The sequence below is a fragment of the Juglans microcarpa x Juglans regia genome, chromosome 3D (genome assembly GCF_004785595.1).
Source record: "Juglans microcarpa x Juglans regia isolate MS1-56 chromosome 3D, Jm3101_v1.0, whole genome shotgun sequence".
Classification (NCBI taxonomy): Eukaryota; Viridiplantae; Streptophyta; class Magnoliopsida; order Fagales; family Juglandaceae; genus Juglans; species Juglans microcarpa x Juglans regia.
This window is the reverse complement of record NC_054598.1, coordinates 24,707,395-24,732,681: the sequence shown is the minus strand read 5'-3', so window position 1 is coordinate 24,732,681 and position 25,287 is coordinate 24,707,395. Positions and strand designations below refer to the sequence as shown.

General features: G+C 32.8%; 2 protein-coding genes and 1 long non-coding RNA gene across 3 annotated transcripts; all 3 read left to right on the top strand.

The window, feature by feature from the left end:
• The first annotated feature begins 1,576 nt into the window (after positions 1-1,576).
• On the top strand, positions 1,577-7,433 carry LOC121256429. The gene is made up of 3 exons (XR_005938989.1): positions 1,577-1,587; positions 6,758-6,763; positions 7,257-7,433. It is a non-coding gene; the product is annotated as an uncharacterized LOC121256429 (long non-coding RNA).
• A 4,812-nt stretch (positions 7,434-12,245) lies between these two features.
• Positions 12,246-18,028, top strand: LOC121256427 (glutamate--glyoxylate aminotransferase 2). The gene is made up of 14 exons (XM_041157222.1): positions 12,246-12,514; positions 13,310-13,485; positions 14,133-14,198; positions 14,335-14,452; positions 14,847-14,928; positions 15,046-15,133; positions 15,328-15,486; positions 15,851-16,024; positions 16,120-16,251; positions 16,538-16,603; positions 16,745-16,809; positions 17,078-17,169; positions 17,256-17,412; positions 17,767-18,028. The coding sequence occupies exons 2-14, from the start codon at positions 13,369-13,371 to the stop codon at positions 17,894-17,896; spliced, it is 1,446 nt and encodes a 481-aa protein (XP_041013156.1). The 5' UTR covers positions 12,246-12,514; positions 13,310-13,368; the 3' UTR covers positions 17,897-18,028.
• Positions 18,029-20,821: 2,793 nt separating this feature from the next.
• LOC121256426 (cyclin-dependent protein kinase inhibitor SMR6-like) lies at positions 20,822-21,672 on the top strand. The gene has a single exon (XM_041157221.1). It carries the CDS (start codon positions 21,168-21,170, stop codon positions 21,489-21,491), a length of 324 nt encoding a protein of 107 aa, XP_041013155.1. The 5' UTR covers positions 20,822-21,167; the 3' UTR covers positions 21,492-21,672.
• Positions 21,673-25,287: the final 3,615 nt, after the last annotated feature.

Below are 25,287 nucleotides of genomic sequence, written 5' to 3'. Positions count from 1 at the left end.
ATGGACTATGCCTGTGGAGTTTGGACTTTTGAAGAGCGGGTTTGATGAGAGAATTGGGATGGTTGATGCAAAAGGAATTAAAGACTAGAGTACAGCTCGCAAGGTATTTGATGACATGTCGGATAAGAGTGTGGGTTGTTACTGGACATTCTATCTCGTGATGTGTTTTGCTAGGATTAATCTATTTGCAGTGTCGTTTCTCTTGTTGCTTTTTAAGAGAAGTGGGTTCAATAGAAGTCGAACGGTCTATCATGAAATTTACGGCTCCTGGACCATTGATCCCTTCGATGCTTGAGAGGTTGTTTTATATAGAGTTGGGTTAGAGACCGCTACCTTGTCATTTGTTGTTTCTGCATCAGCTTTTCTTTTACTTGAAAACTCTATGTCAAGTGATATTATCAAGCAAAATCTTAATCTGTTTTACACAGTTGATGCTGGTGGGTTGTGTTTGTTTTTATTTTTCATTCACATCTATATTACTAAGATTAAGTGCACACTTCAAGCACTGTGGGGACTTGGAGTTGTTGGATCTTTGAAAACTTACATAGTTATTTCTCTTTTGGCCACTATGCCTTGGGGAGAACTATTCTTTTTCCACATAATTCGGATTCAAAAGATAGTGCAACTTATGAGTATGTTGTTGCCATTAGAACCCAAAGTGACCCATCTTGTCCATTTCTCCTCCTTACCCACCACCCGCTTGCATTTGATTTCATCAATTGGGCCTCTCAACAACCTGGGTTCACCCACACTTCACCTACCTACCAATTAGAAGGGAGAGGAAATTGCACCTCAGCTGATCGTGGAAATATCAATTAAGAGTTGTGTGGTTTTGATGTTTGGGTGTAAACGAGTCTTTGAGATGGAAGGCAAGGAGAATATTGGTTATGGGATAATTGGGCAAAAAAATTTGTTGTTGAGGAATGTGTGGCCAACTAATTTACAGGTTCCTTTGGTTTTGAAAGGGCAAGGTCTGGGTTTGGCAAGAGTTTTGGTTCTATCAGCATTATTTTCAATAGCAGTTGTGGAAAAGCATCAATGGATCATTGTTGATAAGCACCTTATGAGTTCTAGTTTATCATTTAAGCATTGTGATGTGATGAGTGGCAACAATGTTAAAAGTGAGATTGCATGCTGGCAGGAGCGAGGTGTTCTTCCAGGATTTAAAAGCCTACCAGCACCTTGTGGGCAAGGTGCTTTAAGGGGGGAGGTTTCTCACACTTCAACACATCTACCAAAATGGGCCGAGGCCACTATGGGCTTTGGTTTGGGGTAATAAAGATTTAGAGGTTTGGACTTAAGAGCTTTTATGGGTCGAACTATGATGATTAATGTTTTCTTTACTAAGTTTTATTGTATTTCTCTAAATGGGCTAGGTTAAGCCCAGTTGCTTTATTCCCATTTATGTTTATTTTGATGTAAAGACTTAAAAAGCCTGTGGCCTCTGCTTAGCTTTACGTAGGATTTATAGGATGAGAAAGTCTATTTTGCCTCCCTAATTTGACACCTTTATTTGATACCTAGTCAAAATTTATTTTTTTATTTTATTTTTTTTTTTACTTAATGGTTAAGGAAGTGATTTTAAGTGTATTGGTATATTTTTTTATTTTTTAAATATATTTAAATATGTTAAAAAAATATGAAAAAAAAAAAAAATTTATGCTGAGCGGTATGCCCAGCAGTCAAAATGGGGCGGCATAGTAGCCGCCCCCTTTATAGGATTTTCATAGGAGTATGTATACTCGAATGCTGAACAGTGTAATACATTCTTGAACTTATCTATTTTTTCTCAATTTCTTTTCTACTTTTTCTGGAGGAGCTTTCCCAAAAGAGAGCAAGTTATTTTATTTTATCTTTTTTTTAAGTGATCTGTTACAATATTCCACGAATAAACGCCTCAGCTTGTGTGAGAACCGAATGCCTCTTTGTGTTGAAATTTACCTTACAGTACCTTGTTCCTGTCGGCATGTTTTGGCCATTGTTATCGCACGGTTTTCCTACACGCATGACATTAGCTTCTCTCAATTGATTTCTGTATTCGATATTTTGTCTTAATTGAAAAAAAAAAGGGGGTTTTTTTTTTTTTTTTTTTTTTTTTTTTTTTTTTTTTTTTTTTTGCCATTCGGTGCATGTGCAGTACGTCGCAAAGGCCTATTAGCCTATATACGTGCCTACACATCCTACTTTAAATAGATCATGTTCTTTAAATTTCGTTTTGAATCTTTAACTCTTTTCAATTTATTATTATAATTTTTTTAAATTTTAACATAAAATATAATAAATATTTTAATTTTTTTAAATTTTAAAATAATAATAATATTAAAAAATAATATTTTAATAATATTTTATCATTTCAACTCAACTCAACTCACTTCAACATTTAAACGTAACTTAATAGTTTGCTTCTAAGCAAATATGGGAGCCCCTCTGGAAGAATTCATGCACAAACCGTAGTGATTAAATTAGTTATGGCCCTGAAGTCATAAACGGTGTCATGGGTTTGGTTAGAAATCGTATAATTTGAATAAAGTCTAATTATTTATTAAAGTTAAATAAAGGGTGTTAAGGGTATTTAAATGATAGTAGTATTTATTAAATTTATAGATCGAAAAATCATCTCAATCATATGATTTTTTTTTTAATAGGATATGAAAATTTAATTAGTTTTCGGTAATATAGTATGTTATGGCGCTGCCTAAAAAAAAAAAAAAAAAATAGTATGTTATGGCGCACTCTTCTAGAACTGTTAGTGACGTACGGTACTTTATATAGGTGATAAATTGCAAAGAAAGGGTTTGAAAGCAGTGCAACGAGATAAGTAGAACAGTTACGTATCTACGGTAAATAACATATCTTTATAAAACTATTATATATAAACCAAAGTTTTGAATACCGTACCGGAAGTCGTACCGGTCAAGGCACTGGAACGAAATATTTCGGTACCGGTACCGTTTCGTGTACCGTTTCGGGATAATATTTCGGTCCCGATACTGTTTCGGTACCGGTACCGGTACCGGTACCGTTTTGTATACCGTTTCGGAATAATTTATACTTGAATAAATTATATATATACAAGCATTAACTGTATTCTAAAATAACAACAGAATAAGTCATAAACTCAATACTTCTCAATACAAGTCTTAAGTTTTAAGTTACAACTAACATAAAGTTATAAACATCAACATTATCATGATAAAGTCATTAACGTCACCACGTCATCAAAGATACTCATCCTCATCAAAAAGACAATAAGGATCAAGATTCGACATGTTAATCAAAATATTTTCATCAACGTCATCACTGTCATCAACATCAATACCAACATTATCATTGTCTTCCTCATTTAGTGAGGCTAATGGCTCCTCAATATTTGCCCAATCCAAATCTTCTCCATCAAGAAGCTCAGATTCTTCACCCACCCATTCTTCCATCAAATCAATGTTTTCAAGATTGATTGGATTTAAAGCATCTCTTCCCTTTTTTATGCTCCTGTAAAAATAAAATCAAACATAAGTGAAAATATTATATATTTTTCAAGAGTGAAAACATTAGTATTAAAAAAATTTACCTCTCTCTCAGCTTCAAGTTATAACGAACAAATACTAAGTCATTCAAACGTTTATGCACTAATCTATTTCTCTTCTTTGAATGAATAAAATCAAATGTGCTCCAGTTTCTCTCACATCCAGTTGCACTACAACATTGACTTAGCACTCGAACAGCAAACCTTTGAAGCGTTGGAACCTCGCAACCAAATTGGATCCACCATGCAACTATAACAATAATGCAATTATAAATTATTAATCAGTAAAAATAAAATAAGATAAAATTTAAAGTACAAAGTCACATTATTTAACAAATGATATTGATAAATGATAATACCTGGATTAATCTTATCACGCTGGCGGATTGCTAAAGAATGTCCAAACTCACCTATTGCATTCTTATACAAGTCAAGTTCTGCAATGATCTTATCTTGATTATCGGGATCAAGTTCCATCTTCATAACACAACTGTTGAAGCCTCTTACAACATCATTTTTATTTTTAAAATTGGGGCTATAGTAAATTCCAGGATTAATAAAACAACCCGCCGCATGTAATGGACTGTGAAGCTGCCTATCCCATCTTGAATCAATGATCCTGGTGAATGGACTGAATAAACCAACTTTATTATTGCATCTTGCTTTTATGTTCTCTTTGGCTCTTTCCATTGCATCATACAAGTATCCCATTGCAGGTTTCTCATCCCCGTCAACAAGTCGTAGAACACGAACCAAAGGCTCACTAACTCTGACAATAAATTGACATTGAGCCCAAAACTCTTTATCTTCTAAAACGATCTCAGCTATCTCCTTCCCTATGTTACTCTTAGAATGACTTGATGCAATCCATTTATCACAAGTAAACATTTGTCTGAGTTCTTTCTTAAACAATAGCAAACATTGGATACTTAAAAAATTTGTCGCAAATCTTGTAATTGCAGGACAACACAAATCATGACCTTTGGTAAAGTCTTTTCTCATCAATGCCAAAACCCAACCATGGTTATAGATAAACTTTGTTATCTTTTTTGCCTTTTTTATAGCATCATCAATAAGGGGAAAACATCTTGAATCAGAAAAATTCTCCAACATTAAATCTATGCAATGAGCTGCACATGGGGACCAGTAGAAAGAGCCATACTTCTGTTGTAACTTTTTTCCTGCAGCTTTATAACTTGCATCATTGTCCGTTATGAACTGCACAAGATTCTCAACTCCAATTTCTTGAACAACCTCATCAAAGATATTAAACAATGTTTCAGCATCTTTTCGAAGGCCAGATGTATCAACAGACTTCAAAAACATTGTACCTTTCGGACAATAAACTAGAAAGTTGATTATTGATTGTTGCTTCTGGTTTGTCCAACCATCTGCCATTAGTGAACAACCGGTCTCATTCCAAACCTTCTTAATTTGTTGCAAATAATCTTGAACCTCATCTACAGCCATCTTTAACAAATTTCCTCTCAACTCATATAAAGATGGGCCTTTGAATCCTGACCCGATGGCAGTCATGGCATCGATAGCTGGTTGATAAAACTTGGATTGAGCTGCATTGAAAGGCAGATTAGCATCATACCACCAACGTGCTACAGCCATCTTTGCTTTTACAATCATCTCATTTGAAGACATAGAACTCTTAATTGAAGGTTGGGCCCCAGGAGTTGTTCTTGGAGCAAAAAATCTACTCAATCCACCCACTAACTTTCCAGTTCCAGATTCTTTCGACTTCCCCTTACCTTTTGAAAGCTGAGACTGTCCCTCTATACTATTACCATCATCAATATCATCAGATGTTAAATCTATATCGCCTCCAATCTCTGAACTTATTTTTCTTTTCTTCTCTTTACTTTTTTTCATTTCATTAAGCAACTCATTCATTTGCCATTTTACATCTTCAGTGACCTTTTTACATGCTTCTACATCGCCTGGAATCCCAGCTAGATGATACTTCAACCGAGTGATTCCGCCACCTCTAATTACTTTATTACAGTATAAACATTCGGTATTATTTCTTGCCCCTGGCACTGCACGTGCATGGGCCCAAGCTGCATCTTCTGATCTTACAGGAGCAAGTGCTGGAGTTGAACTTGAAGTCATACTACCGGTTGATTGACAACTAGACATTTATAACTATTAAAGTATAAAACATTAACACTTATAAGTAAGCCATTAAGAAGAAACTCAATCAAATCTAAACTATAAACAAACATCTATAAAATATATAAACAAACATATATAAAAATATAATCTATCAAAATATAATCTATAAAAATATAAACAAACATCTATCAAACATCTATAAAAATATAATCTAAAACATTTATAAAAATACAAACAAACACTATAACAATATAATCTAAAACATCTACAAAAATATAATCTATAAAAATATAAATAAACATCTATAAAAACATAATCTATAAAAATATAAATAAACATCTATAAAACATCTATAAAAATATAATCTAAAACATCTATAAAAACAAATACTATAACAATATAATCTAAAACATCTACAAAAATATAATCTATAAAAATATAAACAAACATCTACAAAAACATAATCTATAAAAATATAAACAAACATCTATAAAAATATAATATAAAACATCTATAAAAATAAACACTATAACAATATAATCTAAAACATCTACAAACATATAATCTATAAAAATATAAATAAACATCTATAAAAACATAATCTATAAAAATACAAATAAACATCTATAAAACATCTATAAAAATATAATCTAAAACATCTATAAAAACAAATACTATAACAATATAATCTAAAACATCTACAAAAATATAATCTATAAAAATATAAACAAACATCTACAAAAACATAATCTATAAAAATATAAACAAACATCTATAAAAATATAATATAAAACATCTATAAAAATAAACACTATAACAATATAATCTAAAACATCTACAAACATATAATCTAAAACATCTATAAAAATATAATTATGATTTATTTATAAAAAAAGTAACAAAAAAAAAATCAAACTAAGTAAAAAACAAAAAAAATAGTAAAATACCGGGATGAGGGCGGTGGTCGGCGACGTGCGGTGCGACGAGACGGACGGCGGTGGACGCTGGCAGCTGGCTGGCCGTCTGCGGTCTGGGACTCGGCTGCTGGGCTGGCGCTGCCGCGCTACGCTGTTTGGCTATGGGACTCGGCTGCGTGTGATGATCTTGAAGGAAGAAGTAAGAAGTCTGAACGTGAAAGAAGAGAAGAGAAATGTAGGTTTTAATTTTGAGGTGAAATTCCAACTTTGCCCCTAACTATTTGCCATAATTTTGAAAATGCCATCAGCCTTAAACTCGACTGACCCGGCCGAAATATGTACCGGCCGAAATTTATGTTTCGGCCGAAACATAAAATACCGGCCGGTACAGGCCGGTACCGGCCGATACACCCGGTTTTTAAACCGGTACGGAATAACATATTTTTGGTACCGGCCAACTGACCGGTACGGTATGTACCGGCCGTACCGGCCGGTACGGAACGGTATCAAAAACACTGATATAAACACCTTAGAAGCCCCTTTTCTTGTACTCAGTCATAAATATTATGTTTTTATGCATAAGTTTCGTATTAGTTGCAAGACATGCATTAAATATTTTATAAAAATTTATGATTTATTTGAAGATTTATATATTCAATTATTTATGAAAATTGATAGTTTTGTAAAAGGAGTTATGCATCAAAACATTTATAAAAAATCATAATTTTATGTGAAAAAACATATATAACGACATTTTATGAAATATGTGATTTCACTTGAAATCTATAATATGAGAAATATGCAAGTATAATTATGATGAAGTATGAATGATAAAATACGTAACGACTTATGTTATGATATGAAGAATGTATCATATATTATGAGTATATTGCATTGCCAGGTTATACATGCTGGTAGTGTACCCACAATTGCCAGGTTGTACATGCTAATAGCGAACCCAGTGTGTCTACGTAGTGAAATACAAGTTGTACAGGTTATATATGAAATACATAATGCACCTAATGTGTCTTTTTTATGTATAGATTCTACAATCTGTGGTTACGGGCGAAATCGAAATCTACTTAAATTCGCTAATCCTAACTCACAGGAGTCAACAGTGAATAACGACCTATGACAAGTGAAAGATAAATTCATATTTATGTTATTTACATATGTATTTATGAGTATTCATATTTTGCAAGAAACCTTATGTTTATTATACTCACTTTTTTGTATGTTTTATGTTTTAACCATCGTAGATGATGATCTTTATGAGCAAGAGATTGCAAGACAGAACTTGACCCAGGGAGGCGAGACAGAAGCCTAGACAATTTATATTATGCTTAGTTTTATGATTTTAGTTTAATAAATTATTTTGATAAGCACATGAGATTTTATTAATTTTAAATAAGTGTTTTTGCATATTCTTTTTTAAACTTTAAGTATTTAATAAAGATTAAATTTATTTATTTATAGGATCTTTTGGATCTGGCACTTCGTTAAGAATAAAAAAAATTTTAAGTTCTAATTTAGTAGCCCATCTATTCTTAAAAAATGTTAAAAAATGACTTTATTGATGAGTAGGGTGTTACATGTACCGAGTCGAAGTTATAGTCATTGTAGAGTCATCCAAGCAACTTAAGCCCAAAAAGTAGTGCAACGCAACGAGGTCTTTCATGTGGAACACGTTAGAGAGATAGGGTCGGCTCAATAGATTTTGAGGCCTACGCTCGTAAGTTAAAATGAGGCTTTTTTCTTGGGTCAAATTAATTAGTTTATATTTAAAATATATTTTTATTTAAAAACTATTCTTCTTATTTTTTGAGATGCAAAATTGTTAATTAAATTTTTATATTCAAGTTTTTCTAATATTTTATTTGCAATCGATAATACGGCTAATCCATTTAATCTTTCTTGTAAAATTGATGATCTTAAATAAGATTTTATCAATTTTAATTTTGAAAAATTTTTTTATGCAGAAGCAACAATAATAGATATTGTCAATAAGATTCTAAAAGTGATACATGCATTTGGAAAATATTCAAGTCTTTTTGTATAATCTAATATATCCATCAAAGTGCTTTCTTCTATTGGTAAAATTTCTTTTAAAACTTTTAATTTTAAAAATAAATCAAAACCATTAATATCATATTTTATAAAGCTTTCATGACTAAGACAATTTTTTATTTTTTGCAGACTATCATATTCAAGCGATTTCAATCTCTTGAAATTAAATAAAAAAACAAAAGTTTTTTCTTATATTTGAAATTGTTCAAACCTGTTTTGAATTTAATAAATTGCTTGATCTATTACAAATAAGAAATAATTAATTCCAAAATATTCTTTAACACAATATAAGAAATAATTAATTCCAAAAGATTCTTTAACAGATTGTGTTGTCTCTTTGTTGACATTTTCATCAAACTATTTATTTCTATGAATTATTCGATTTTCTCTAAATATATGTTCTATTTCCATACTAATTGCAATCTCTTTCAATGAAATCATGGAAAATTTCAATCCATTTTTTCTATTATCTTTAAAAAAAAAAAAATAAGACATTTTAACTTAACAATGGCTACATATATATGCATAACTTTGGATTGAAGACTTTTACTTACAATATTGATCACAAATATATCATGCCATATGATAATGCCTAATATGAATTTAAAGTTCTCAATTTCATATGCTACTAAACGATTAGTTTCAATTTTTATTTTAGGGTCTTAGTTATTTTTGCTAATTGCAATAAAGCTTCTCTTATTTGTGGAGTTTGAAATTTTATTAATATGATACTTTCAATTTGACTTTCCGAGCGTACTTGTGAGAGTGACTTAAAAGTTAAACTTGACACATTATCTTACAAACTTTTTCATCACCACTTACTCTTTTCCTTTCATATTAGACCCATTATTATAATCTTACTCTCGAACATTATTAATATCAAGCTCAATACTTTTTTTATCAAACTTCAGTTCACTATAAGAAGTTCTTGTCTTTTATGATAGTTATATCAAAACTTCAATTATAATTTTGGTTATTCCTTTTGAAATACGGAGTACATATGTGACTTGGATCGTCTTTAAATCGTAATAACTAATTAACCCTATCATATACATTCTTATACTTATCGTAATAACTAATTAACCCTATCATATACATTCTTATACTTAGTTACTAAAGGTTTCTTAGAAGCAAATATTTGTTGGCAACCACACAAACCCCAAGCAGCCATAGTAACTAGAACATCATCAAATTAATAAAAACAGGTGATCAAATGTATTTGCCTAATTTTCTCTACTAGAAGATAGAAAAGAGTCCCTCAACTCTTGATTATGTTTAAGATGCATGACTCAAGAAGTTACCCATACACTGTCATATCATTCAGACAGATTTTTAATAACATAAAAAAAAAAGGAAAGAAAATAAAAAAAGAAAGAAGCTCGAATCACATATGGGCTTGTTCCCGAAAGGATAATTCAATATTACAATTTGGACTTCTTGAAGAAAATTTTTTCTCATCATATACTATTTACCATCTCACATCTCACATTCTATAAAAAACAGCACACTTTGTATGAAAAATATCCCACACTCTATGAAAAAGTTATAGGTGTGAGATGTGTAATGTAAACAGTTATTGATTTGTAAAATAAAGTCTTCATTACAAATGGGAATAATTTATCCCTCCTAAAAGTATTCTCATCCCATGCCCTATTTCAATGTTATCCCTAAATTATAGGAAAGAATTTAGGCAAAAGCTTAAAAACCACGTCCCATCACATTCCTTATTTTAGAATTTTGATTTAGGGGATGAACAGTGATTTTTCAAATATAGGGAATCGCTATCATCTCCTAAATCATCTTTTATCAATATTTTATTATAATAAATAAAATAAATTCTTCTTCCAATCATCTACAATTTCTCTCATACTTATATTTATTACAGTTTTAAATAATAATTTTAAAAATTATTTAAATAATTACTAAAATATAAAAAATTTAATTTTAAAAATATTATCATACCAGTAAAAAAAATAATTTAAATTTTTGTTTAAAATATTCACCAGAGTAATAGTTCAAAATATAAGAAAAAATATTAAATAGTTAAGTTTGTAAATGGATGTGAGAAAAAAAAGTAATAAAGAAATAATAGAAGAATATTATTTTAATAAAATATAGAAATGATAGGAAATAAGATGTAGAAGGTTTTTTGAATATGAGTAAAATTTAGAATAAAATTATAAGAAGTATCATTTTTAACTAAAATTTAAAAAACCGGAGGAGAATACTCGAAGCAATAAAATATCTTATTCACCACCCAAATCCTCAATTTGAGATATTATAATCCCCTTAAATTACTATTCAAAGTCCCGCGTATATTGTTGAAGATGTAGACTTTGATATAATTCGTAATGACTCAAGAAAAGCACAAGTCATATGTAAGCTTATATTTCGAAATAACTCATTAATAATTAATATTACGACCGTAAACCCTTGAAATCATTACAACGGACAAAAACTTCTATCTCGATCCTGTTCACCTATGGCCTCATTTGGCATTGAGCCGGCCTTGTTCTTGATGCCTTGTTTGCCAAATAAATAATCAGATGTAGGATAAAGCGAGGTCAGAATTTTCAGCACAATAAGATTGGTGATAAACCTTCTGAGGACCCTTTTTTATGGTTGTGCACTTCATAACAGATTATCAGACTAAAGGATATAAAGCTTTGTCAAAAGTTCAACCAAAATCTTGGCATTTCAAACATACTTCGGCAATACAAGTTTGGTGACATTTGTAGTTGTTAGGATCCTTTGGTGGTGCACGTGAAAGCTACCGAATAAGGGAGCTTTTGAGCTCGAGTTCATTTGAAATGAGTTGAGCTCATTGTCGCTATGAGTGGGCGATGAGCCACCACAATGAGCCACCGCATCCGATTCGTCCGCCTCCTCTCCCATCCGTCCCCCGCATGAGGCTGCCGTGAGGGCACCCGCTTGGCATGCAAGCAAACCTTTGCATGGTTTTGGGAGCTAGGGGTGGGGCCCGCCAGCCCGTTTGGGCTGAAGCATGACTAGGGTTACCTCCATCCGCCTAAATATCTATATATCTATATATATAACAAAATTTTTTTACTAAAACGACATCATTTTGATATAAGAATTCGTTCTAAATGTGAAATTCTCCTCCCCTTTGCGTTTCTCTCTCTCTTTCCTCTCTCAATCTCTTTTTCCTCATTTTATAGATCTACCTAATTGTCCTCGCCCCATCCGGTCATCATTTGCAATCTCTCTCTCCCTCTCGTCATTGCTCTACCCTAGGTATCTCTCTCTCTTTGGAAGCTCTCTCACTCTCTCTGAGATTCGCCCTCTAACCGTCGTTATCTTTGATATTTCTTGGCCCGTGGGTGGGCGGACGACTATGAGAGCCAATCCGTCTCCCAACATCCAGATGATTTTATCACGAGTTAATAATAATAATAAAATCATAATCTAAAGTTTAGATGGAGACTGTGACTAAACCAAAGTTGGAACGCTTATATGGAAAATGACGAAACATGACTGAAGTTGAATGAAGAAAAAAGTAGAATTGAACAGAAGGACCACCACTTTCTTTAGAGAGCGCGACAAACGAGTTTCGATATCTACCAAGTTTGAAGCTAGACCACACTTCCTGCATGAGCTTTATCTCTTCGGCTTAATTTTTTTTCTATTTAGGCATTCCAATAATCCACCCACCATTTTTTCAGTGGCTCTGGTGTTGCCATCGCGTTCACGTTGTGCCACATGATATCCCCTCCCATACGACAACAAGGTTCCTGATTTTTGTCATACGCACAATTTATAACACTCCCCACCTTGTGCGTGCGCATCTCCCTTTTGGTGCTTGAGCACTGCTTCTCAAGTGAGTCTACCCGCTAGTCTGCCTCGGCCCGAGCCTAATTCACAGGTAGCTTTTTCGACTGTGATGATCCTCATTTGAAAACCACTATAGAGAAAAATTATGATTCGTCAATCCTCATGTACACTAACAAATCGGGTTTTGTTTGAGAGACCAGCGGTCCAGCATCTCTTAATTGGGTATTCGTTCTTTGGTTTTCATTGTTTTTTTTTTTTTTTTTTTTTTCTTTTGTAACGAATACGGGCATTTCTGTTTGGGTTCTAAATGGAGTTTGTGGCTTCGTTTGTATTCATATTTTGACTATGAATTTATTTTACGAGGATCATTGATCGGTCGTCGTTGGCCTTCTTGTCTCTGTCACATGGATTGGTTTATTTCGGCCATGGATACTATCTTGTACATCCATTCTGTTAATTTTAGATTCTTCCTCGTTACTCAGACTTGGGATTTCATGTTTGTGGTGGCTTATGCATTGGTCCCCATTTATTGCATATTTGCTGGACGAGTTTTTAATATTTAAGTGTATATTTGATGTCTGCTGATTATTTGCTTCAGAATCAGAGGGATATTTATTTGCAAAAGTCTAATCATGCACCTTTTACATCTTCGCTTTAGCAGTTGACGATTATTCGTTTAAGTGAAATCTGGGTTTTTTCTACATTTGAGTTGATTGGCGAAACTGATTAAGAGTGTGTAGCCATCCTCATATTTCTGAATTTAAATAAGTTGGAATATGCATATTATGTTGCTTTTTATGTAGTTTTTCTCCATGATAATTTTGGGTTGCCTTGTTTCTAGCTTATTTTTACTTTGAAATTATTTTCTAAGGAACTGAATTTACAGGTTACTCTTTCAACTACTTTGTATTGGAGTAACACTTGTGAGAAAGTTACTGCTTCATCATGTCTCCAAAGGCACTAGACTACGAGTCACTGAATGAAAACGTGAAGAAGGTCCAATATGCTGTTAGAGGTGAACTGTATCTTCGAGCTTCTGAGCTTCAGAAAGAGGGGAAGAAGGTATACATACTCGCTCTCTTTGGCTATTTTGTGGTCATAAGGGGCTGCGTTTCTTGCACCTTGTTTTAGAGATTTGATTAGGGATGCTTTTTGTGAGGTTAAGTTATTTCATTTTGCTGTGAGCTAGTTATGTAGTTTCTAATGGATTTAAGGGGTACGAAAGTATTTCATAAAGATTAATATCCACTTTTTTATTGGAAATTATTGACGAGTTCTTGTATTTCATGTCAAATAGCAAAACCTCATTCATAGTTCTGACATAACATATGATCACGATATCGATTTGCACTAGAATGCCTGTCAATACTGTCTATGTGGCTTTAGTCCAAATTAAAATTCAGTAGATGTTGGTTGTGTAGTGTGTGCACTTTCATATGCTTATTCTGCAACTGCTGAAAAGAAAAATTAAAAATAATTCATAATTACTTTGTGTTGCCTAGTCTTTTGCACTGTATCTTTAGGAACTTGTATTCTGGGCTAGAGTTTAGTATTGTAGTATTGATACTATCTTCTAATCCTTATAAAGTATGCCGAGGTATGGTGCCAATGCTTGAGGAATAGCTTAAATCAATTTTGTTCTTTTTAAATGCCACTCTTCTGGGTGTATGTATTGAATTGTCTCATTATTTTTGTATTTTAATGTACAGATTATTTTCACAAATGTTGGTAATCCTCATGCGCTAGGACAGAAGCCACTGACCTTTCCTCGCCAGGTTCGTCACAATCGCTTTATATCTTAATCCAGGGTTTACTTCTCTCTCTTTTAACATACACCTATGGTCAAGCTGACGAGTTTCAGAATTCATCCCATCATACTTTGTGTTGAGCCAAAGAATCACTATGTTGCAGGTGGTAGCTCTGTGCCAAGCTCCATTTCTGCTAGATGATCCAAATGTTGGACTGTTTTTTCCTGCTGATGCAATTGTGAAAGCAAAACATTATCTCTCATTGACTTCGGGTGGTCTTGGTATTCTCTTTGCCCTGCCCTTCATTTTTCGTTCTGTCAAGAAAATGAATGAACAATCTTAGATAACAATACTAAGTTACTAATATTCCAATGCATATTCAACTTAATTTTGAAACCCGCTCCCCCCCCCCCCCCCAAAAAAAAAAAAAAGGAAAATCTCCTCCGTATGTGCATTTATGGGGAGTAATCTAATTAGTTCCCATGCAAAATGTCTTGGCCTTTATAGCTGCACTTTCAGTTGAGCTGTCAAATCCTTTTTTCTTTCCCATTCTTATGCTCCCATTATCATCTTTTTCTCCTCGCGACTTTCCACTTCAATTTACTGATTTACATCTTGTTGCTGGTTTATTCAATAATGAACTTCAATTATACAATTCTTTCATGTTATATGTAGGTGCTTACAGTGACTCCCGAGGTCTTCCAGGAGTAAGGAAGGAAGTGGCAGAGTTCATTGAAAGGCGTGATGGTTATCCAAGGTACTAATGCACCACATTAATCTTTGTGCAGGTCCTCTTTATATTTTAAACAAGAAATTTTTGTTTTTTATCTACCAAGTTGTGAGCTGAAGGTTTCCTCGTTTTGGACTCTGACAGTGACCCAGAACTCATATTTCTCACTGACGGTGCCAGCAAAGGTGTAATGCAGATCTTGAATACTATCATCCGTGGTGCAGGGGATGGGGTAATAGAACAATTTAAATGAATTTGTATACGTAATTGTCCCCTTTTATCCTATGCGGTCTCTTAATTCCTCCACTTTGTTTTTTCTTTTTCCTTAATTGTTATTTTCTCTCTTGTCGATTACTTAATTTGCTTTCTACATTCCCCATTTTTTCACTGGATAAACTTCTTCCATTAATTTTTTTATAATGCTAGGTTTTGGTCCCAGTACCCCAATACCCACTTTACTCAGCTGCAATTTCTCTATTTGGTGGTTCTCTTGTTCCATATTACCTAGAGGAGACAGCAAACTGGGGCCTCGACATTAATGACCTTCGCCAGTCAGTTGCTGAGGCTCGCTCTAATGGAATAACTGTGAGTATCCGTTTGCACAGAACCTCTTTTTCTTTTGTGAAAGAATGTTGCAAATTCATTAGGAAAGTTAGAAGTTGATAAAAATGGATGGGACATGGGGACCTGAACTTGAGTTGACGTGTTAGAGTGCCAGTAATAAATTGGCTGTTTAACTTTCAATCGCCCTTTCTTCACTTATAAATCTGGGCATGTTCTTGGGAGAGCATTTTAATTACAATGTATAGATCCATTTACCTCGTGAATATTGATTTATTGTCTACTTTCATTTGTGTTACAATATCTTACTAATAATTAAGTTGCTGACTTTCCTTTCTTGTAATGCTTAGTATCGAAATTAAATCTCTTAATATTGGAATATTATCAGGTAAGAGCAATGGTGATCATAAACCCTGGAAACCCCACAGGTCAGTGCCTTAGTGAAGCTAATTTGAGAGAAATACTGAGGTACTGTTACCAAGAAAACTTAGTCTTGCTTGGAGATGAGGTTTATCAGCAGAACATATACCAGGATGAGCGTCCCTTTGTCAGTGCTAGGAAGGTATATATTCTCCTGCTGTTGAATCTATCTGTGTCTGAGCTTCTGCATGGGCCATCAAATTATATTTACACTCTAGTTTCCAAATTACTCTGAAGGTTCTGATGGATATGGGGCCACCCATAAGCAAGGAAGTACAGCTTGTCTCTTTCCACACTGTGTCCAAAGGATATTGGGGTGAATGTGGACAGCGAGGTGGATACTTTGAGATGACCAACATTCCTCCAGAGGTTTGTCTATATACTACTTGCATATTTGGGATTTGCTCAGATAAGGGATAATTTTTACATATATGTTTCTTTGTGAAGCACTTGAAATAAAAAAACACAGAAATTAAATATTTTGTAAATCACTAATAAGAAAAGGCCAACAAAAAACAATGTTAAGATGTGGGCTACTAGATGTTGGAACTAAATATTCTTGTGACTTATGTAGAAATGCAATGCAAGTGCAATAGTTCTTTATTTCAGATGGTATTTTAGATTTCCTCTCTTATATCATTACTTGATGTTGCAGACAGTTGATGAGATCTATAAAGTTGCATCAGTATCACTCAGCCCAAATGTCCCTGCACAGATATTTGTGAGTTAGAGCTGATTTTTTTTTTTTTTTTACTTTTTTCTTTCTGGGTTGTATTATTCTGCACTGAACAGGGAACACCGAGTTCTGCTTTTAAAGCCTAACATCTCACGGTGAAAATTACTTTTCTTTCTCTGTTTACAGATGGGCCTGATGGTGAACCCACCCAAACCTGGAGATATTTCGTATGAGCAGTTTGTTCGGGAAAGGTATGATTCAGAATCATGCTTGATAATTGGTGGTTAACTAGTACCATCATTTTGTAGGAGCTTTATTTAATTACTAATAAATCAGTTACCCAAAACACGTGATCATGGGATTGAAAGGAAATTAAATATCTGATTGTGGATCTTTACTTGTTCCACATAACTGGATAAAAAGAGATGTTTCTGTTTGGGATGTTGATGTTCTCTGGTGATGAGCTTTTGCCTCTCTGAGGGGTAAATAATATTACTTTACGAACCATGAAACATGCAGCAAAGGAATTATCGAATCACTAAGGAGAAGAGCAAGGATGATGACTGATGGATTCAATAGCTGCAGAAATGTTGTTTGTAATTTCACAGAAGGTAAACTGTTTCTCGAAATACGCAAGTAATATTTTTTTTATATCAAGTGACTGGTTATTGTTGACAACTGAGAAAATTGGCTTTAGGTGCCATGTATTCATTCCCTCAAATACGCTTGCCACCTAGAGCAATAGAAGCTGCCAAAAGGGCTGGAAAGGTTCCAGATGTTTTCTACTGTCTCAAACTTTTGGAAGCCACTGGCATTTCAACGGTCCCTGGCTCAGGATTTGGACAGAAAGAAGGGTGATTACTTTTTTCTCCTTTCTCTGTGGGGCTTGGTTCTTATTTACCTATATTCCAAAGGCATCTTCTTTCTATTTTCTTTTCTAAGGCTAGAATAAAGGTCTTCCTATCTTTACAATGCTTCTTCTACCATTTCTGTCTAACCATATTCACTTTTCATTGAAAAAGTTGAGTCTCTCCTGGTTCTATTATCTACACGAATTGGTTTTTGTCAGTCTCTACCCTGAAAGCTTTTTTCACACGATAATTGCTTTTAGGTTTAGACATACATAAATAAGCTAGACAACTTTAAGGTGCTGTTCCTGATAGTTTCTTAAATATGGTGGTATCAAACTGAATACTTTTTCCATATAGGGTCTTCCACTTGAGGACAACAATCTTACCGGCCGAGGAGGACATGCCGGAAATCATGACCAGTTTCAAGAAATTCAATGACGAGTTTATGGAGCAATATGAAGACCACAGAGGTTATTCGAGGATGTAAAGAATGCTTCAAATCTCTAAGTTGTATCATATTTTTTATTTCCGGCTGTCACAATCCATTTCATGTATACTTCTCAAACTTTTATCATTTTCCTCTCTCCCTGGAATATAAACTTCGCTCTGTTGAAGATCATTCTTGCATTTCCCAGCTTCCCATATCTTCTGATGTCATATTTCAATCTTTTTACTGCAACTCTTAACTTTAAGCTAAATTTGTAGCCATATATGCTTGAATTGATCAAATATTGCCAAGGAATTCCCATATTTGTTTCTGAATTATTATATTTTCAAGTCGGTGTATAAAACACATTTAGTAAAATTGTTACAGGTAAATTTTAAATTTTGAATCTTATAAATCAAATCTGACCATTTGAAGTAATGTGAATGATTTGCTCTACACACCGGCTTGAGAATAAAATAACTCCTTGTTTATTCATGTATTTTATACACCGACTTAAAAATAGCATAACTCTTTTGTTTGTTCCTGTGCACATTCACACTTTTGAAATATTACGCAATGCATCTTACCATTTAATATGCATCCTAAATTATCAAATTTTAGTAATGAGAGCACCTTGGTTAAAATATTATTGTTAGGATTTTGTCACATATCCCATTTTTATCATTCCTAACAATTAAATCATAATCGAGGATGGGTTTATGATGTGAATTACTAGTTTTGATCATTTATGGTGTAAAAAAGAAAAAGAAAAAGGGTGATGGTAATTTGAGCCTCAAACTTTATAAGGATGGAGATAATATCACCTTTTTAAGACAAAAATTAAAGTTATTTTGCGTAATTTGAAAGTTGGTGTTCATACACCTTTTTTAGATACATCCCATCCTTTGGTTTTTACTTTCCAGGAAAAAGGAAAGAGAGTGGCGTTCTAACTTTACAGGCACCCTTTTCTCATAAAAAAAAAATGGAGTTGTGGTGTGACTAACGATATCCAGTCCTAAACAAAAGTCTCCCAATCATTTTTAGAGTTAAAAACTTTTTTGGGTGTAATGCTTTGGCATCAAATCATCATCATGGATGTTGATCTTCTCCCAAATCCCTTGAGAATCAAATCTTAAAAAGCTGCTGATATTAATGGCTTACTCACCATTGAATTTATCATTTTTTTCTTACTATCTTATTATCTTATAATGTGGTCTATTTATTGTGTTTTATTTATAATCTAATCATTTAATTCACATTAAAAGAAATATTAAAAAATTTGATAGTAAACAATTGATAAATATATTTTTCTTTAATAATATATAAGAAAGTATTTTTTTATATCTGCAAAGAAAGAATCTCTAATCATCCCACTACTGTTTCAAACTCCAAAATAATCTCTAAAAAGATTTCTCAATCAATCCTAATATATTTTTAATGAGTTTCATTACTTTCACTAAATCTAAAAGAATAGAACTACTTTTTTTTTTTTTTTAGATAGAAACCCAATTGGGAATCAATTTCAAGATTTAATTGTACTTAAAAATCAAAGAAAGAGAATAATGCAGGACATGGTGGTGATCCCCAGACCCAATAATCCGGCAAGCATCCCCATCCGCATCTCTATATCACTATTATCCTTAAATTATAGGAAAGAATTTAAAAAAAAAACTCAAAAACCCCCTCCCATCCCATTTCCTATTTTAAGATTTTAGTTTATGAGATAAATAGTGAATCCTTAAATATAGAGAATTACTATTCATCCCTTAAATCATCTTTTATTAATATTTTATTCTAATAAATAAAATACATTCTTCTTCTAATCAATTACATTTTCTCTTATACTCATATTTATTATATTTTTAAATAATAATTTTAAAAATAATTTAAATAATTACGAAGATATAAAAATAATAATTTTAAAAATATTATCAAACCCGTAAAAAAATAATTTAAATTTTTGTTTAAAATATTCACTATAATAATAGTTCAAAACATAACAAAAAATATTAAATAGTTAAGTTTGTAAATGGAAGTGAGAGAAAAAAATAATAAAGAAAAAATAGAAGAATATTATTTTAATATAATAGAGAAAGGATAGGAAATGTAATGTAAAAATTTTTTTAAAAATAAATAAAATTTAAGATAAAATTATAAAAAGTATTATTTTTAACTAAAATTTAAGAAAAAATTTAGAGAATCAGATATGAATGCTCTAAAGTGACTCTTCTCCGTCTTCCCCCCTAAATTCACTCTGCCCCCGGACACCTACTTTCACGGGCACCCTTCTCTCTCTCTCGTCTATACTAGTCTTCTTTCATTTTTTTTTTTTTTTTTTTGGGTACTTTAAGAATAGGAATAATTTGAGATTTGAATCTCATTATCTCTATACATTATACACTATATATTTTTTATTATTTTTATTTTTTAAATTCTTTTTTGTTTTATTTTTCTTAAATTTATTAAATTATTCCACCCATCATCTATATAACACATATTTAGTAAAAAAAAAATAAAAAAAAAATATAGTATGTAGTGTGTGAAATAATGAATATAATTTTTTAAATAATTTTGCAGTCAGAAGTGAATATAAAATTTATATTAAAAAATTATTTTTTAATAATAAATTATATATATTTTTTAAAAGATATGCTCATATTTACACAACTCATAACTTATTTAATATTATTTTTTTATTTATGAATGTTACTACTGTACCACCCAGCTTTAAATATTTTTCTTTTTCAATTTGTAAACTTTTCCTTTTTTAAAAAAATATTTAAATATCTATACACTAATAAATAATTCTTTAATTATTAAATTAAATAAATAAATAAAATACATAAACTGTCAATTCTAGAGAAAAACTAAAGGACACAGTATCATTTTCCTTTATTTATTTGTTAGTGAATAGGTCAAGTGCTTCTGTCACGGGGGCCGGAGTCTTCTTCCTCGGGTTCCCTTTCTCTCTCTTTATTTCATTGGGTATAAGCAAACATTGAACCTGTTTTTCCTCTCTCTCTCTCCTTCCTCATAATTTAAATCCTATTTTTAGAACTCCTTTTGTTCTCTCTCTCTCACATGAACTCCTTCAAACAGCTTCTTCAAAACTCTTTCCATCTAAAACAACCCAACACAAAAGCGCTTCCCTTTTCATCTCCCACCTCTCACCCCCTTTCTTTTGATTCTTCCTCCTCACCACTTTCCTACTGCTTTCATTTTATTCCCTCCCCCCCATTACCGATCCTCTGCACCTAACTTTATTCCCTTATTCTCGAATCCTTTATTTATTACCTTAAGGATTTGGCTTGGCTTTGGATCAGTCATTAGCATGGGGTTCTCCGGGAAAGCACTGCAACTGCAGGCTGATGGAGGCTTGGAATCGGACGGGAAAAAATGGGTCATTGCTGGAATCCCCTTACGGGCTCCGTTGAAGCCGATATATACCAACCCCGTGGAGGCGTGGGCGGGTAGTGACGGCAGCGAAGAGTGTTCGACGACGCCGACTGGGGAGGAAGCTAGGATTCCGACCAGGTTGACGTGCCCGCCAGCTCCGAGGAAGCGAAAGCCTTCTTTGAAGTGTAACTACGGCGGTGTCAGGGAGTTCTTCACGCCTCCGGACTTGGAGAGTGTGTTTATACAGAGGGCTAGCTAGCTTGATAGTTTGATTGTGGGATTGGGGAGAGTTTTAACTTGTTTTTAGTCAACCAAATTGTGCTATTCTCCTTCGTGTCTTCTGTTTCTCTCTCTCTCGTTGTATTCTCTGACTATGTTAGGCTTCTTTTAGTGGATTAATTAGGTCTTTCATGTACAGGGTCGATCTCACAAATAAATGAGAAAAAAGACTTGGAAATTTAGCTTCTGCTAATGAGTTTCTTGAAGAGCTTTCTTTCTTGCTTGTTAGCTTACTTCTTGATTTACTAGAAGAACAAACATAGTTCATTACCTTTATGGTTGTGTAACACTTTAATGGCCAAACTAATTCATTTCTGCCAGAATTGTAAAAAAACAAAAAATGGTATAGGTAATGCCACTTTGAAGTTGAACAAGGTAGTGATCTGAATTTCCTTTCATTTTCATTTTCATTTTGATTTTTATTTTTCTTCTTCATTTATCCATCTTAATCTAAAACTGTTCATGTTCATGCGTACGTATGCAAGTGCAAGTCAAAATCAAGGTAAGCAGCCAAAAGTTGTCAAACCCAAGTAAAGAAAGGTAAATCCTTTTCTAGGGGTAAGAAGATGCCGCAAGGTTGCAGAGAGATTGACAAGGACAATTCCTCACTTAAGCCTTAGCCATAGTCCCCTCCAGCAGTACTTTTATGCTCTGCCATCATTCCCCCTTTAGACTTGAGAGCTTGGTCTTTGAGTGTCCCCCACATCCATGACCCCCCCACCCACCTCGGACTCTTATGATAGTGGGAAGGTTCTCTCTAATCCTTTCTGTGATTGGTCTTAATAAAAAGAACAAAACACATGTGGGAGGGAAGATTAGAATCCTATGTCACTTGAATGGTCCTTATTTAGCACTTTCGAGCTCATGTTTTGAAGACAGACTCTTTTTTCATTTTTACTTCGAAAGTGTAATTGGAATGTCCATCAAGAAGCTAGCTAGGTAGCTAGGAACCACCCCCCAAGTGGATAATCAAATTTTCAGCCAATTGCAGAAAGAGGGATAATATAATTTTAAAAATTATAGTTGTACCTGTGAGTATGAAAGTGTCTTACTATTATTTTAAAAAAAATAATAAATATAAAATTTATATAAAAAAATTAATTTTTTAATAATAAATATTATTTTTTTTAAAATAATTACAAGATATTTGTATATTTTATAATTTTATTTAATATTAATCTAATTTTTAAGACGCTAGGTAAGGGAAGTTCACCTAATCTGGTATTTATAGGGAGATTGAAAAACAAAAGTTTTATTGGGATCAGAGCCATGTCAGGAGGCAATAGTGGTGCTACACGTCTTGAAATCTTACTTGGAATGTAGTGGGTCATTTTTGGATTAGAATACTCAAAAGAAAGTGTGAAGTATTTTTTAGGTTGAGTTCCATTATTGAAGACCACGTGGATGGAGAGATTGAAAGTGCAATTACCATGGATTCATTAATGCATGGTCTTAGCTTTTACATACCCTATTTCAGTTCAGTTTTAATGTTTTATCATTTACGCCTTTACGGAGACAAGGGAACAAGACAACTTTTAATAGATATTAATGGATGCAGGAATTATTTACTTCTATTGCCACGTTAGGTGTTTGCATTATACCTACTTTATCCTGAAAACTTGGCTAATTTCTCTCTGGCACTAATCCACTTCTTCATCCATTAGGTGAAAACAGATTAATTATAACAATAGTTGGGTCTGCCTAATAGTTTTCAAGATTCGTGCTAAGCATATTTATTTTATAAATTTAGCATCACTTGAGTCCTACACGACACTGCAATGAGCAATCATATCCAGATTCGTGTGTCACCAACCTAGCTATTATATTGTATTGTTGTCCATAATATATTCAAAAGAAAGCTTAAAATCTTGGCAATATTGCGGTGCATTGAGATATTAGAATGCCGAGCCTTGCTAGGTACAAGCGGTTCGGCACAATCATTTCCGTCTTCAATTCGTACCGTTTTATTAAATAAATGTTTTACATGTCAGTATCGATAGGCGATTTGGTACGCGAACTCGCTTGCAATAAGACTTTTCCAATAAATAAATGAGAAAGGATTATTTAGAAAAAAAAAAAAATTAATTTCACTTTTCTTATATGTAACATCAACTAGGTTAAGATAGAATATCAAACTCTAGCTTATGGACTTGCACTTATCAATAAATAGGAAGATATGTTTTTTTAATAGTCATTATAGAGATGCTGGGCTCGTGGTCATGATTCATCTCTCTTTTAACTTGGTGGTCAAGGTCTTTCTTATACCATCTTTCTTTGTCCTGTAAGGAAAATCTCCCAAACACACCTATATGCCTGTATATGTATGCACGTAAATGAAATGAGGAATCTTTGCTCGACAGAAAGAATTCATAGGATAAAGTCGCAAACTGAAGTAACTTATTGTGATATATCGTATTTTAGTCTAAAATAAATATTATAATGTATCACATCTAATCACATTAATTTATAAATATTCTTTTCTAAAATCTATTTTTACTGGTATGGATACTGGTATTAAATTTAGTCATTTAAGTGAAATGATCATATATATATATATATATATATGAGAGAGAGAGAGAGAGCATGCAATCGGCAATTTCTGTGTTTTCATTATCTCTATCTACAAGTACATATATCTCTAGATAAATAAGTACTATATATATATATAAGTTATACAGCTACAAAGAAATTTTACAAACTGTCATAATTTTATGTGATATGTTAAATTTATTTTATAATAAAATTAATTTACAATCAAACATACACTATCGACCCACGTTAGTTTTTTAGTTTACTTCTGTAAAATTCCTTTATATTTAAACCATTTTTCTTATATATAACATTTTCAGAACTTATATCAGCAAAAAAAAAAAAAAAAAAAAAAAAATCCTATTCAATTATGAACAAAAGATTTCGAATAAAAGAGAATGCTATAATTTATTTAACGAAACTAACTCCTAGAATTATTTAGAAAAACATATAAGATGGTTACGATCAGTGTTGTGAAATTAACCACTCCATGTTCACACCAACAATGCTACAGACAAACAACAGGTAACGAGAAAAAGTAAACAATCAATAATCATACGACATAAATTAATGTGATTCGAGAACATGACTATGTCCATAGAGTTGTGGATGATTTTTTTTAGAAGAAAGTAGGAATATAGTGGAGCAATACAATGTCTCTCCCTCTCTCTCTCTCTCTCTCGCTCTCGCTCTCACACACACATACAAGAAAGGGTGACAATATGTAACACAACTCGTTAACCCAACACGAACACGACACGATAAAAACGGGTTAGAGTTTAGCCTTAACGGGTTCAGGTCAAAACAGGTTGACCCATTAAGACACGATTACTTAACGGATTGATAATGGGCTAACCCGTTATGACCCGTTAAGAAAGTTAAAGTTACAATTATACCCTTATACCTAAAAATAAAATTGTTGAAATTTTAATTTCGATATTTTTATTGTTTGAATTGTAATTTTGGACTTGTAATTAGTTTTATATTTTTTTTTAAAAATATTGTGATTTTAACATTTATATAAAATTATGCTAAATTTAACTAGGTCAAACGTAGGGATGTGTGTAACCGGTCCGGTCCGGTCCGGTTTTAGACAAAATCTAGGGCCGAACCGGTATATACCGGTTTTGTATTTTCCAAAACCGATTACGCACCGGTTACCTTCCTAAACCGGTACTTCCGGTCCGGTTCAGTCTGGTTTCCCGATTTTTTTAAAATGTAAATTTCACAGTTTGTCATTAAAAATT

What these genes read in the sequence shown, in the direction of transcription:
- LOC121256426 (XM_041157221.1), top strand. Translation starts at nt 21,168, where the DNA reads ATGGGGTTCTCCGGGAAAGCACTGCAACTGCAGGCTGATGGAGGCTTG.
- LOC121256427 (XM_041157222.1), top strand. Translation starts at nt 13,369, where the DNA reads ATGTCTCCAAAGGCACTAGACTACGAGTCACTGAATGAAAACGTGAAG. An exon ending in TCCGTGGTGCAGGGGATGGG is followed by an intron (nt 15,134 to 15,327) that starts GTAATAGAACAA and finishes TTATAATGCTAG; the next exon opens with GTTTTGGTCCCAGTACCCCA. An exon ending in GAGCAGTTTGTTCGGGAAAG is followed by an intron (nt 16,810 to 17,077) that starts GTATGATTCAGA and finishes TGAAACATGCAG; the next exon opens with CAAAGGAATTATCGAATCAC.